Source organism: Saccostrea echinata, unplaced genomic scaffold (assembly GCF_033153115.1).
Source record: "Saccostrea echinata isolate AGI-Se365-2 ecotype Australia unplaced genomic scaffold, CSIRO_AGI_Sech_v1 ptg000001l, whole genome shotgun sequence".
NCBI classification, from domain to species: Eukaryota; Metazoa; Mollusca; class Bivalvia; order Ostreida; family Ostreidae; genus Saccostrea; species Saccostrea echinata.
Genome location: NW_026889750.1, coordinates 8,679,419 through 8,695,835, shown reverse-complemented (window position 1 = coordinate 8,695,835; position 16,417 = coordinate 8,679,419). Strand labels below are relative to the sequence as shown.

The 16,417-nt window shown below is 35.9% G+C and overlaps 1 protein-coding gene across 1 annotated transcript; it reads left to right on the top strand.

Annotated features, from left to right (window-relative positions):
• The first annotated feature begins 877 nt into the window (after nt 1-877).
• On the top strand, nt 878-11,376 carry LOC133184578 (uncharacterized). The gene is made up of 4 exons (XM_061319697.1): nt 878-971; nt 9,493-10,101; nt 10,522-10,584; nt 10,985-11,376. The coding sequence occupies exons 1-4, from the start codon at nt 921-923 to the stop codon at nt 11,078-11,080; spliced, it is 819 nt and encodes a 272-aa protein (XP_061175681.1). The 5' UTR covers nt 878-920; the 3' UTR covers nt 11,081-11,376.
• The last annotated feature ends 5,041 nt before the right edge of the window (nt 11,377-16,417 follow it).

Below are 16,417 nucleotides of genomic sequence, written 5' to 3'. Positions count from 1 at the left end.
ATTTTGAATTTCAGCAACATTGTTGTGATATATTCCTACGCATTGTTTTTGATGCGTAAATTTAATTAGCCCTTTCACGATAACTGCGGCACTACTCTTTTGCAGGGCAAATTAATAACGTTTGGTGATATTTTTGTTGACAGATAATTAAATGACGTATATTTAACAGTTACTTTTACGTCATATTTCACCAAAATATATCATTTTGCCCTGCAAAAGAGCAGTACCACAGTTATCGTGAAACAGTCTATAACTGAAGGAAAGTTTCATTTTACTATTTCAAAATCATAATTAAATGATAAGAAATGAAAGTAACATTTTTTCTTTGACCGACGTATCAAAGAAAAAAATTTGGACAGAAAACGTTTTCCGTCCAAATTTTTTCTTTGATACGTCGGTCAAAGAAAAAAAATATTACATCATTCATTTCTTAATTTAAACAAGATCGCGCAGATATTGGCGCGCGTCAACTTTTCTTCTGTGACGTAATAAATCGTTATATTATTTACCTTATAAATATGGAACGTTTGGAATATATGACATTTGCTTCTATTATGATCTTAAAGCGTTTCTAGTGAATGCGGTCAGGTAAGTAAACTAATTAGTATTTTAGATGAATATTTGTGAAGAGATATACAAGAAATGAATAAAAATTTTATTATGAAACTAGAAGATTTTGAAGGCACCGATGTAATTTGTACCTTTCTTTAAATTTTATAAATTGATTTCAATGTTCATTCTTACTTAAAAAAAAAAAAGAAATATTACTTGGAGATTAATTTTACGAAAATTTTTGCTATGACGTTGCTATTGGTGATGCGAGGTGAGGCGTTGCGTTGTGACTACAGCTCATAGTAACGGCATCAGTCATAGCGAACGGACGTGCAAAAATTTCAGAGCGAAAAAACTGAAAATTGACAATGAAACGACGACTTTCATCTGAGGATTCCTGTACTGAAGGGAACATAATGGTATAAATTATCTTTATGAATACTGTTATGAACCCATTGTGACAGTAATAGTTGTTTATTGATTTATTTATTGTTGATATTGTTGAAATATATATTATATTAATGGGAATAATAGTAGTTAATAATTATTCCTGAGATATGAAGAAGTTACAGTTGTCATGTGTATTGATGTTTACTTTTGTGCGGTACTGTACTAGAGTGCATGTAAACAAGGATCAAACAATTCTTGTATCCAGCAAGAAATACAACCCCAAGATGATTCAACAATTAGTTAGAGGTGCAGAGACAACTATTTATCAACTTTGTCTGTCAGCAACTTGTTATATAGAATTACTATGCGTAATTACCCAGCTGACAGTCAGCTATAATTATGTCAACACGTGCTCAGCACATCGTCACCTCGGAGAGATGATTCAGCTTTAAATACCATTTATCATGATTTACAGACTTAATAAACAGAATCTACATGATTTAATTACTCACATATGAAGGTTAAGACATCGTTAAATACTTTGTATAAGCTGTATCGGTCGTCATCTCTAGGGAGAATTCAGCAATGTTTTCATTCGCAGACGGCCATGTTCCTTCATGAATAATAATGAAGGGTCACGTGATAAACACTATATAAGGCCGATCCCGACCTGAAATCATCACTTCGGTCATCAAAATGAGCCAGCAGCAGCTTTTCCAGCCAGACCATCCGGCTCCGAAGGTGAATATTTTGCACCTTCTCTATTAGTTACATAGATTTGAACATACATTCCATTCATGATCTATTGATGTTTAGTAGGAACACCATCACCACCTTCTGTATCATATTCAGCATCCCTACTCACCTTCCCTAGAAGGTGCAACTAGAGAGAGTTCAACACCTTCCATCACCTTTTATCAACTTCTACTAGAATTATAACTGCAATTATATAGCCTTTATATTATCTACACTATATGTACCTTGGTTAGGTACCATAGTTAAGTACACCTTCAGTTGATAGGTCACCTTCTACACCTTCTCTGTACCAAGTGTACCTTCTAGTTATCAACAGAGATTATCACCTTCTCAGAACTTCTACACCTTCTTATGAATAGCCAGGCATCACCCCGAGAAAACATCAAACCTTGAGACCTGAACTACATTAAAGAGCGCGTTTGACTTTGTGCTTTTTAACTTAATAAATTCATAGATATTTTTAATCATCTTGGTCATTACTTGATTTCTGACAGGTACAGGAGGGCTCACAAACTTTGAAACGTCTGCAACCTTTACTCATAAAATAGTGGGTCATTATAATACTACAGGTTTCAGCAGGTGTATGCGTTTCAATTGGCGCCCAACGTGGGGCCCTCAGTTATTCTGTACTTGTGAAATTAAGTAGTTTGACAAGATGTCTACATCAAGCATAGAAGGTACATCAACTCTAGAAGGTACTGTCTCAGCACCTACAATAGATTCTAGTGAAGAGGTGATATTTAATCCTAGACATCATTCATCTCAGCATCCATTGTATTTTGATAAAGAATTATACACATCCCCAAATGTATCTCAAAACATCCAAGGTGCATATGATGCAGAAGGTGATGGTCCTGCTCAGAGGGGAGGTAACTCCACCATCCTCCAAGAGTTACTATCTTTAAAGCAGAGCTTAAAACTTGAAATTAGAAATGCTTGTTCAGAAACTACAGAGATCTGTTATGATATGCAGCATAGGTTAGGTAGAGATGTTGCAGATCTGCGTTCAGACTTAGAAAATCAACTGTCATACTTGAAAAATAGACTTGCACAAATTGAGAATCAACACCTGAGCAATCATAACACCAAATCATATGAAGTTAGGCAAACAAACAAAACACTGACTTCTACAAATCATAGCTGCCAAACCAACACCATAATGACCAAGTCACCACAAATTGAAACAATTGTACCAAATGTACAGAGTTCTAATCAAACATCACATCCCCATGACTCATCTCCACACAATACAAGGGGGAGAACTCTGACACAATCACCTGACACATTTGGGCAAATTGGGGGTTCATATTATATTCAACCAAGAGTTTGCAATCAAAGGGAGACAACTCCTACACTACCATCACCTGAAACAAACAGGGAAAATAGGGACATATTTCATCCCTCTCATTCTTCAATTCACAATCAAAGGGCAACAACTCATACAAAACCACAACTTTATGATGGTAGTGAAGATCTTGAAGAGTACCTTACCCAATTTGAAATAATTTCTGAAATAAATGGGTGGGACTACACAAGCAAATCTCTTCACTTAGCAGGATGCTTAAAAGGCCCTGCACGTTCCATTTTAAGTGAACTCAGTCAAATAGAACGACGAGATTACAAAAGCATAGTACGCTCTCTAAATACTAGATATGGCTCAGAGCAAAGAGCTGAGATTTTCCGTGCCAGACTTCAAACTCGTGTCAGAGGAAAGGAGGAATCCATACCAGAGCTAGCACAAGCTATAAGAAAATTGACCAGGCAAGCATACCCCAACGCTCCAGCTGATATCACAGATATATTGGCAATTGATCATTTTGTAGACGCTTTGCCTGACATAGATATGAGACTAAGAATAAGAGAAGCTCATCCTAAAAACATCGGTGAAGCAGAGTCACAAGCAATCCGCTTGGAAACTTTCAGATTAGCAGACAAACAGAGAGGGCGCCTCGTCAGAACTCTACAGAAAGAAACAGATTTTCGTAGCAGTACTGATTCCTCCAGAATTACAAAACAGTCACCAGATGATATATGCAAAACAATAAAGGATGAATTCTCCAGTGTGAGGAGTGAACTGAAATCAGTATGTCAAGATCTTAAACAGGTTGTAAACAGTTTGAAGCCAACTCTTCCACACAGATACTATCAACAAAATAGGACAAGAGATTCTAATTTTCAAAATAGAGCTGGGGGAGGATATTACAACAATCAATCTTATCAGCCTATGAATCAGCATAGAAGAGAGCCAGAAAACTACCAGAGACAACAAAACAATGCAAATCGAACACCCCCAAGAAACAACAATCAGAATGGAACTTCAGCACAGAACAGCAGTAATCAGGGAAACGGAAGAGCGTCGGACTCGAGGGCCAGAGGTCGACCCCAGATGTAAAATGGCCCAACACCATCATCATAAATGAATCTTGGTCAAAGAATGAGGGATTATTTGTTAAAGTGAAGGTGCAAAATGAAGATATCGCCATGCTTGTTGACACAGGTGCAAATGTCACCTTGTTGAGTGAAAAATTTATCAACAGATTAGATAATTCTTTGAAACCAGATATTAGACCAGCCAACACCAGTCTAGTAACAGCAACAGGAGAAAGTACTCCATTTCATGGACAGTGCAAAGTTACTCTGTCGATTGGTTCTACCTGCTATGATCACAATGTACTGATCGCAAACATCGACAATGATGGAATTTTGGGATTAGATTTCCTGGTCAAGCACAATTGTAATGTCAACTTAGCCAAAGAAATTTTGAACATAGGATTGGAGGGTGAAGAAGTACCCTGCCATAGATTTGCAAACAATGTTTTGTCAACTTGTTGTAAAGTTGCGATTTCAGAAGATATTGAAATTCCCCCTAGAAGTGAAATGATTGTACCTGGCACCACAGCAGATGGTTATCTACCAGGACACTCCGCTTTCATTGAGGGCACACAAAAATTTATTGAACGAAAAGGACTTCTAGTAGCCAAGTCACTTATAAATGCCAGCAAAGATATAGTACCATTACGAGTTATAAACTTATTCGATCAACCCTGTAAGCTTTATAAAGGCACCATTGCTGCTACATGTGAGAATGTAGAAACTGATGATATCTTCACTTTTAACAAAGTTCAAAGTATTTCAAAGAAGGAGACAAATCCCTTGGAAACAAAATCCCAGCAAGTTCCTGAGCACCTTAAAGACCTGATTGAAAGATCAAGCATTCATTTAGCTCCAGAAGAACAACACAAACTTAAAGACCTCCTTTGCTCATACCAACAACTATTTTCAAAGAACTCTTCAGATTTGGGCCACACAACTTTGGTAAAACATGAAATCAACACCGGAAACTACAGACCAATAAAACAAAGACCAAGAAGAATACCTTTGGCAAAACTGAAAGAAGCTAATGAGGAAATCTCTAAAATGAGGTCAGAGGGCATCATAGAGCCATCCATGAGCCCTTGGTCATCCAACATTGTACTTGTGAAAAAGAAAGATGGATCTCTTAGATTTTGCGTTGATTTTCGCCAGTTAAATGACATCACCATAAAAGACTCGCATCCTTTACCTAGAATTGACGACACCTTAGACGCACTGTCAGGGTCAAAATACTACAGTACACTTGACTTAAAGTCAGGTTACTGGAAAGTTGGTCTATCAGAGGATGCCAAACAGAAAACAGCATTTTCTTATCCGGGGGGAGGACTTTATCAATTTACTGTAATGGCATTCGGGCTATGTAATGCCCCTGCCACATTTGAGAGGCTTATGGAGAGAATTCTACATGGTTTGTCATATGATATTTGCCTTGTCTACTTAGACGACATTATTGTTCATTCGAAAACATTTGATGAGCAAATTGAAAACCTAAAACTGGTGTTTGATCGATTAAGAGAAGCCAACCTAAAGTTGAGTCCAGATAAATGTCAACTCTGTCAGAATGAAGTACTCTTCTTAGGTCACAAAGTCAGTGAAAATGGTCTTTCAACAGATCCAAACAAAATCAAAGCAGTCAAAGAATGTCCAACACCAAAGTCTACAAAAGAAGTAAGGAGCTTTCTTGGATTGACATCCTACTACAGGAAATTCATATTGCATTATGCAGATAAAGCAAAGCCCTTACACAGATTAACAGAAAAATCAACAAGATTTCAATGGAACGAAGAATGTCAACAGTCATTTGAAACTTTGAAGAATGCTTTAATTACAGCCCCAATTCTGTCTTACCCCATTGAGGAAGGCACTTTTATCCTGGACACTGATGCTAGTTTAGCTGGGTTGGGTGCAGTATTATCTCAGGTCCAGGAGGGGTCAGAAAAAGTTATTTCATACTACAGTAGAACCTTTACAAAACCAGAGAGGAGTTATTGTGTCACTAGACGAGAGCTTCTTGCCATAGTTAGCTCTCTGAAATACTTTCATCACTATATGTATGGACGTCACATTATTATTAGAACAGATCATGGAGCACTTAGATGGCTCCTCAACTTCAAGAGTCCTGAGGGACAAATGGCCAGATGGTTTGAGGTACTAGCTACATACGATTTTGAAATTCAACACCGTGCAGGTAGAAGTCACAACAATGCGGATGCTCTTAGTCGCAGACCCTGTGTTGAACCAGGATGTTCACACTGTACCAGAATAGAAAATAAAGAGTTAAAAGAAGAACAGAGAGAAACGACAACTTCTAGAAAAGTAGTAAATGCAATTACAAGATCAAAACAAAGGATTACAACACCACAAATAGCCACTGAAGATTCCGCAACATTGAAGGAACAACAGAGAAATGATCCCATACTGAAATTCATTATAGATGCTAAAGAGAAAGGTCATAAACCTGAATGGGCAGATATTGCTGCAATGGGCAATACTTTGAAATTCTACTGGCAGAGATGGGATTCTTTAGAACTGAAAGACGATATTTTATATTACAGGTTTGAAAACACAAGAGGTTTTACCTCTTGGTTAGTCTTAATACCTGAATCAGCGAAAGAGACAATTCTTAGACAATTACATGATGGAATCACTGGGGGACATTTAGGAATTAAGAAAACTTTACTTAAAGTTCAGCAGAGATATTACTGGCATCGCTTGAAGAAAGACGTAGAGAGCTGGTGTCGCAATTGTCATTTTTGTGGAAGCAAGAAGCCACCTCCAAAGAAATGGAGGGCGCATTTACAACAATATAATGTTGGAGCACCTTTTGAACGTGTAGGCATGGATATTTTGGGTCCATTTCCTAGAACTAATAAAGGAAATAAATATTTGTTAGTAATCGGTGATTACTTCACTAAGTGGTTAGAAGCCATCCCCATAAAGGATCAAGAGGCTATCACAATAGCGAAAGCTTTTGTCAATAGAATAGTGTCCATATTTGGAACACCTTTACAGCTCCATACCGATCAAGGTACGAGTTTTGAGTCTACAGTTTTCAAGCAAGTGTGCACCTTGCTAGGAATTCAGAAAACTAGAACGACTCCCCTGCATCCCCAATCTGATGGAATGGTCGAGAGAGGAAATCAAACCATAAACCACATGTTGTCAGCTTTTGTTTCAGAGAATCAAAGAGACTGGGATGAACATATATACTTATTAGTGTTAGCCTACAGATCATCAGTGCATGAAACGACCAAAGTTACCCCCAATGAGATGATGTTTGGTCGACAAGTCACCTTACCTATAGAATTGCTATATGGTACCCCTATAGTAGATAGCAATCTTCCAGACTATAGCGAAGAATATGCGTTTCAACTCCAGCTACGAATAGAGAAAATTCATCAATTTGCGAGAGAAAACCTCCAACTATCTTCAGAGAACATGAAGCGGCGTTACGACAAACAGTCAAATGTATTACAACTAGAACCTAATGCATTAGTATGGCTTTTCAACCCCAAAAGGTCTAAGGGCCTCTGTCCCAAACTACAATGTAAATGGGAGGGTCCCTACACCATCATACAAAAATTGAATGACGTCATTTTCAAAATCCAGAAAAAAACAAACACTCAAAGCCCAAGATTGTACATCATGACCGCCTCAAACCATATGTGAACAACCATCAATAGAAAGCTGAACTCCATGAAGAAGACTGATTATGTCATTTGAGGACAAATGATTTTTCGAAGGAGGGGGGTAATGTTATGAACCCATTGTGACAGTAATAGTTGTTTATTGATTTATTTATTGTTGATATTGTTGAAATATATATTATATTAATGGGAATAATAGTAGTTAATAATTATTCCTGAGATATGAAGAAGTTACAGTTGTCATGTGTATTGATGTTTACTTTTGTGCGGTACTGTACTAGAGTGCATGTAAACAAGGATCAAACAATTCTTGTATCCAGCAAGAAATACAACCCCAAGATGATTCAACAATTAGTTAGAGGTGCAGAGACAACTATTTATCAACTTTGTCTGTCAGCAACTTGTTATATAGAATTACTATGCGTAATTACCCAGCTGACAGTCAGCTATAATTATGTCAACACGTGCTCAGCACATCGTCACCTCGGAGAGATGATTCAGCTTTAAATACCATTTATCATGATTTACAGACTTAATAAACAGAATCTACATGATTTAATTACTCACATATGAAGGTTAAGACATCGTTAAATACTTTGTATAAGCTGTATCGGTCGTCATCTCTAGGGAGAATTCAGCAATGTTTTCATTCGCAGACGGCCATGTTCCTTCATGAATAATAATGAAGGGTCACGTGATAAACACTATATAAGGCCGATCCCGACCTGAAATCATCACTTCGGTCATCAAAATGAGCCAGCAGCAGCTTTTCCAGCCAGACCATCCGGCTCCGAAGGTGAATATTTTGCACCTTCTCTATTAGTTACATAGATTTGAACATACATTCCATTCATGATCTATTGATGTTTAGTAGGAACACCATCACCACCTTCTGTATCATATTCAGCATCCCTACTCACCTTCCCTAGAAGGTGCAACTAGAGAGAGTTCAACACCTTCCATCACCTTTTATCAACTTCTACTAGAATTATAACTGCAATTATATAGCCTTTATATTATCTACACTATATGTACCTTGGTTAGGTACCATAGTTAAGTACACCTTCAGTTGATAGGTCACCTTCTACACCTTCTCTGTACCAAGTGTACCTTCTAGTTATCAACAGAGATTATCACCTTCTCAGAACTTCTACACCTTCTTATGAATAGCCAGGCATCACCCCGAGAAAACATCAAACCTTGAGACCTGAACTACATTAAAGAGCGCGTTTGACTTTGTGCTTTTTAACTTAATAAATTCATAGATATTTTTAATCATCTTGGTCATTACTTGATTTCTGACAGGTACAGGAGGGCTCACAAACTTTGAAACGTCTGCAACCTTTACTCATAAAATAGTGGGTCATTATAATACTACAGGTTTCAGCAGGTGTATGCGTTTCAATACTCTTTTCTTTTTTTATCCTCAGAAAACGGAGATATTATAGGAAGTAAACTTTACACGAATAGAAATGCATCTGAGTCAAAACTCGAAAGAAAAGTTTGAGTTCAATTTAGCCAGAGACATATGCTATTGATTCCAATTACACTCTCGACAACAAATAATGAAAGGTCGAAATCCCAGCTTTGTTATTTAGCGGAAAATGAAAAATAAATAGTGAAATGAGACTTCCCACAAATTGAACCCGTACAATATTTATAATGAATTTAATAAAAATGAAGTGCAGTTGAAAACAAAAACAAAATAAATAAATTACAAATACTGAATCCAAAAATTACTTTAAAAAATTCAAAATTTTCTCTGATATTTTAGGTAAAGAAACGAAAAACCAGTCGAGGAAAGAAAGGCGGGAGGAAACATAGTTCTCGTTCGTCCTCTGTCTCCTCAAAAGTTCCCCGAACTCAGTCATGTGTGTCTGATACTAACACCTCTTGCCACAACAGTGAAACTGCAGGCAAACTATCAGTTGCTGAGGAATACGCATTAATTTCTCAGGAGATATATGATTCAGAAACTGTTTGTGAAGTTTCTCAGACTGAACTCTGTGCTGCAAACTCTTTTGACAACAATGAGGTTGCGGGCAGTTCAAATGTTGCAGAGGAGCCGCAACAAGGCTTTCAATCAGTTGATGTTGCAATCAGTGAAAACAATGATGCATGCATTCTCTCAAAAACAGACATTCTTGGATTGTTGCAAGGATTGAGCAACACGTACAATCTAGCAGAGGTGCCTCCGCAGGAACAACCTTTTCATGTGGTGTCAGACGGTTCCTCCATGTACTTGGTAGGCTCTCAGAATCAGGTGTACATGTCACTGGTACCAGCAGCTGGAAGTACTGCTACAACAGACTCTCAAATGGTGTGCACTGTTCACGACAACCCTGACCATTCTGAGCAGAACAAAGACAACATCAACTATTCGGTAAGTCATTTCTTCTCTCTAATTCTCTCTCTCTCTCTCTCAACCAAAGTTCTTTCTATTTTCTATTTCTGTCTTGTCTTTCTTAGCAACAGTTCATTTCCAAGTCTTTTTCTGAGAGAATCAAGGAAAAGCTTGAGAACTGGGTAAGAAATCTCCAGTCAAATTGTTTTGATATAAATGTACTCGACATTATGTCCCAGCATTTTTTGCAAGGGAAAATTTCGGGGTTGTGGTCTTTGGGGTTAGGTGGGGTAGGATGGGATGTGTTCCAATCCGTGGGGTGATCCCACTGGTGTTCATTGTTCAATTCTTTCAGAATTGTAAATAACTGTAAAAATTACTCTGAAATCCCTAATCTTAAAATGATCCTCTGTATCATTCGAACTTACATTTAAATTTATTTTGACACTTTCTTTTCAGTATTATGCGACTATGGATGTTGATCGGAGAGAGGCTCATCTACTGAAATATCCCTCTCATCTGGTAAGTATCTCCCTTATTTCACCTTTTTTCATTCAGTACAGGCAACGACAGATTTTTGCTAATAAAGGAATGAAAATAATATTCATACCCAAAATATTATAAAAAGAATATCAACATTATTAATGTATGTCTGTATCATTATTACATTTCGAATGGGCTATCAATTGATGAAAAGTGGCGGAACATAAAATTTGTAGCGCATTTTTTTTTTTTTTTTTTTTTTTTTTTTTTTTTTTTTTTTATGAAAGGGAGACTGAATTCCAGAGTTCTTTGTAGCAATTAGTAAATAAGGCGATGATAGGCACATCTTTCTCCCTGTAAACCCCCACCCACCCCACCCCACTGTGATGGTGTAGAATTAGTTTGAAACTGGTTAATAAGTTATTTTTTTTCTTCCCAGTTGGAATGGTCTGAGCGTGTGAAATTCAGACACGAGCGGAAGTGGAAAATGCTAGACTTCCATGAGCCACACTACAGTGAGTGGGATTTTGTGTGAGCAGCACGCACCTTTACCATGACGGGACAGTTATTGTGTGTTGTGGTTCTATAAATTTTGATCAATCTGTGACGATCCATATCATCCTGTCATTTGTCTTTCAGGACATTTTTAACTTTTTGTACATGAAAAACTTTTTAATTTTCTTATTCATTATTTTTTCATATTTGATTGATTTATTAATTGGTTTGCATTTTTTTCCACATCAAAATTATGTTTGCAATGAAACATTTCTGGCAGACAGAATATTTAGTAAGCACTGTGTGCTATCGTATGAAACATTTTGATGAATTATGTTTGTCTCCATAAATATCATATTTTAATTTTTTTTTTCATTTTTTCCTCGTTTTTTTTTTTGGGGGGGGGGGGGCATCAAGTATATCTTAAAATTTAACGTTGGAAGACGGTATTGGTTCGACTTTAAATCCAATTGGCCGTTTAGAGTTGATCTCGCATGCTTTAATTACTTGTAAATATTATGACTGTTATGAAAATAAATGTGTTTTACATTACCTTTCTCAGATTGTTCTCTTTCTAAAGAAACCTTATTATACACAGACAAGAATTTAAAATGAAACTCCACAATATGTGTACTAATATATCATAGAATAATACAAACCTATTATTACTAATCTAAAAGAATAACATCTCCTTTTTTGTGACTTAAGTCTGTCAACTAGCGTATAGGTTCTTAATTTATTCATGTACACGTAATTACTGTGGCTTGAACAAAGGAAAACCTCAATCGCATCTTCTCGTCAAATATCTTAATTTATTAGGTTCAACTCAAGGTTTAAAGTTTATTGTAAATGCTTTATGTCTAATTTGGATATTGAAAAATTTCGGCGTCTTTGGGTTTCTGCACTGGCCTTAAATCTGAAAATCCTCTTTGTACAAAGGAGTCCAAGGTGCGTTATGATTCGCTATTATATCATGTTTTTACAATGCAGACTATATTGTGTGCGTTACAACAAGATAAAGAAATGTTTAATTCTGTATCTATGTCTAATTATCTATTTTGATTTCATACGGAAATATGAAAAAAAAAATTAATATTGAAATTTGGCCATTTTTAAAAGAATGTTTGTTTGTCCTCTCCCGACTCAGGATAAAAGAAATTGGGTCGGTAGGTAGGTGGAAATTTTTTTTTCCTCAAGAAAATTTCAACATACTAGTTGACGAGATGAGAAAATTATGGGAAAAAGGAATTTAAAACAAATTCTAAATTATTTCTTGCAGGTTGAAAAAAAGTTTTGAGTCGGGCCATTTTTAGCCAGTCGGTCGGGAGAGGGCAAACAAACAATTTTTTAAAGATGGCCTTAGTTATGTTTTTCGATGTGTAGATGTACAGAATAACGTTTTGAAATTTAAATCTATATCAATTCACATCTTCAAAAAAGTGTGTGTGTGGGGGGGGGGGGGGGGGGTTAGGCCTTTCTTTAACTTTTCGGTTTTTTGCTGGCATTGCCTATGTTGACTGTACATCCACATAAAGTGGTGAAGGGGAGGGGTCAAGTAACATCCAGATCAAAATTACAGCAAATGACTATTCTCAGAAAAAGTATGGGTATCCCCTCCTCCCGCATACTAATTATAAGGGAATGCCAAAAAAATGCCGATCCTACATTCAGAGCCCTACGGCATCAGGAAAGAGTGGAAAGAAAGAGGACTAATATCGGTTTTTTTTCAGCTCAGAAGTCGAGTCAAAATATTTTATCCTCAATAGTCTTTTTATGAGTTCATCCAAGTGATTGTATAATTTACTGTATATGTTTTAAGTCCTGTACTGGCCTGGAGGTTATAAAACGTTTTGAGTACGTACTCCGTGCTCAAACTCATACTCCGTACTCCAAAACCATACTCATGCTCCAAAATTCCATTCTAAGTTGTATATAAATTTTGAGTATGTTTATGGTATCGGAGAATGGAGTATGAGTTTAAGCACGGAGTATATACTCAAAAAATTTTATAACCTCCAGGCCTGGTCTTTGAAAAAGTTCACATTTGGGTTTCTGCACTGGCCTTATATCTTGATGTCCGTGGAGCAGATTTTCTGCATTACGATAAATTCAAGTAATATCTAATTAAGTATTTGTGTTTAATTTTTCTATGTTGATTTCATCAGGAAATATGAAAATTTAATTTTATAAATAGTGATTTTTTTTTTTTAGATAAACAGAATAATGTGTCTTAATTCACATTAAAATAATCAATGAAGATCCTTTTTTTGTCCAGCAAGTTTATTCAAAATGTCATATTTCAAACACCGAAATGTACGCATAAAAACATATGGGTACTTTCATTATGGAAGTCATGTTCTGACTCAATGCTGTAGAATAAATTTCCCCTGGGGGGGGGGGGGGGGGGGGCACAACCAAACAAGCAAAAACAAAAATATCGTTAAGTGTGCACGACCGCAAATTTTAGCTATATAGTAAATAGGAAGGATTGAACAGTCATTTGTCAAGATCTATTATCTAACCTCTTTACTTCCAATTTTCAATTACAAAGTCTTGTAACAGAAAAAAAATGTATACATTTATATGCGGTACCGGTGCATATAACTATCAGATGCATAATTCATTTCATTAATCATTTTGTCCTAATGGAAATGTAAAATCTTAATCAAAACTCGTCACTCATACTGTGCTTTTTGATTCATTATTACAGCCCGGAGGACCGGGTTGCTCTATACAAAAAAGTTTAAATTTTGATGTATGGGATTGAAATCACAGCATGGAGCTCCTGCCTTAATTCCAACATTATCTTTAAAGACGTAACTATAATTAGAATTGCCCAAAAGAATATTTTAAAACTTCCGTGGCACCAGACTAAGTTCACAATACAGGCCCGAAGCTACGGTTTCAAAAATCTGACAAGCTAAAAAATAATAACTTTAACTATCCAACTTAACTCCCCCAAAAATCTGACAACCAAAAAAAAAAAAAAAACAAAAAAACAACAACCAAACGAAAAACAAATTTCCAAACCCAAAAATCCTCGAAATCACAGCTGAAATATCTCTGAATGTACACTCGAATCCTATGAAAACTGAACTTAATCATACTGTCCATAGCATATCAAATTCTTACATCACGCAAAGAAAGTAAAATTCAAAACATGCATAATCATTGTAACAACTTGGAATTCTAGGATATGAACGTAATACCGAGTTGCCTCGTGCTTGTTTCTGTCATGAGTTCATTGTTTTATTTGCGAATTCACCTTAGTTTTTATACTGTCAAGCAATAGGGGCAAGTGTACAATTTAGAAATAAGAGTGGATTTTAAAAAAAAAGAAGACTAATATAAGTTGTTACAACTTGTTGCCTTGCCGAATCCTATTGTAAACGTTTTTTTTGTTACCGTCTTCCTTGGAAGGCGGTATACAGAGTTGAAGTATTTTACAGTCTTCGGACTATGCACTTCCTCTCTTTTGTGATTGGTAGAAATTGCATGATGAAAAAATTTTCAATTATTTCATTGGTTGAAATGCTGTTCAAGGCAAGGGAGATAATTTTCTGATGATCTAATTTTCGTACGACTTAACAATTTTTCAAGATTTTTAATCGTAAAAAAATATGACAAAACGAACAGTGGAAATTGGCAGAAATTAATTCGAAATAACATGCTAGTTTTTTTTTAAAGCAATTACCAAAAAAATTCTGTATTTTCATTGTTAACAGAATTGATCTTTATTGCATGCAAGCTTTACAGCTTGTATGTATCTTTTTCCCTTTGTTTTTCACTGTCTTTCTAATCTCGGCAGCATTCGGCAACATCTCGGCCGATTCGTACCTCAACTACATATCACAAAGGATGGAATCAGCCGAGGTTTGCCGAATGCTCTCGGAAGCAGATTCGAAGTTTACGGAGACAGTCGAGCATCTGTTAACTTTTCACTTGGTAGGGTTTATGTCAGGAAAAAAACTTAGGAAGAAATTCAAAGCCAAGTAATTTTCAAGAATTATACGGCCTGATAGGTTTAGGTCAGTTTACTGTTTAAGATTGTTGCTAAAGACGGTAAGCTTTTTTGAAAAAGCTCTACTTGTATTACATGTTATTGCCTGACGCCACGTGCGTCAGGCAGTATTTCCATGGTCCGAAACTATAAGCGACCATACTTCGTGAGCTAGATTTTGTGCAAGCTGATTTACATCGGAATTTGTTTCCTGCATTTTAACACGGTTTGCAGAAGAATGAATCATTTTACTGATGCAAAATAATGATGTGTTTACTTCCTTCAGTTTTTTTGCATGCACCTGTTTTTTCTTTGCGATTCTTTATACGGATATGTCCGTGTAACGTTTTTTCTGCGTTTCTTAACTACTGGATCAGTCCATTTGTCTTCTACGAAAGGGGTGATACAATCATTTCGCGCCAAATGTCACAATTATCTTCGCGCCTTTTTCTGAGATTGTTCTATTGAATAAAGTTTGTTCTTTTAACCTGATTCTTAAGTAAGCTTCAGATTTTTTTTATAAACTGCAAATTTCATTTCATTTTTTTAAAATTACACATTATATTTTGTAACGACGAAAAGTGACCCCCGTAGAATATTGACCGGGGATCATTTGTCTACGTAGAAATTTGTCCCCCTGGTCAATATTCTACATAGAAAAATGACCCACTTTTTTGTAGAAATTATGGCCTTGGGGTCATTTTTCTCCACGTGGATTGTAAAAAAATGACCCTGTAGAATAATGACCCTGTGTCATTTTTTGATACCAGAAAAAAATGCATGGTTTTGGTAGGAAAATTCTTGTTAGGCAAATACACAGGGGTTAGATCACGCAGCCTTATGATACGAAGTGTTCATTTCTACAATGTAAAAGTTTTAAAGTTTAAATGACAAAATTAAAAGGTTATACTATACTTTCCATTAATAATACAAGATGTTTTATCCCCATTAAAGGAAAGCCTAACAAGGCTATAATGATGTTTTATCACTGTTACAGCAAGAATACATGACCGTACATTCTTTGATTTGTTTTATCACATTTAATAAAATAAGTTTCCACAGCTGTAATTATTTTAAAAATCAAGATAATTTTCTTAGCCGGTGTAAGAAAGAGACACATATAAATAAAAAATGTATAGCTTCCATAATTGTAATCCTCTTTGATTTTACTCTGGGAAAATAATGTGCAACAAATAAAAATATGGTCTTACTTTTTTCTTCAGAAGTTATAAGAAAGATTAACGTTTTGGAACACTACCCAAATATATTTGCGTGAAAAAAAACAACGGAAGATTGATAAGAAATTCGATCTCGTAAATATCTTTGATTTTCTATGAATAAAGTCTCAAACTTCTCATAAAAAAAAGTTGAAGATTA

Excerpts from the sequence above, each read along its gene's own strand:
- LOC133184578 (XM_061319697.1), top strand. The coding sequence starts at position 921 with ATGAAACGACGACTTTCATCTGAGGATTCCTGTACTGAAGGGAACATA. Across the intron at positions 10,102-10,521 it reads AAGACAACATCAACTATTCG|TATTATGCGACTATGGATGT; the intron begins GTAAGTCATTTC and ends CTTTCTTTTCAG. Across the intron at positions 10,585-10,984 it reads TGAAATATCCCTCTCATCTG|TTGGAATGGTCTGAGCGTGT; the intron begins GTAAGTATCTCC and ends TTTTCTTCCCAG.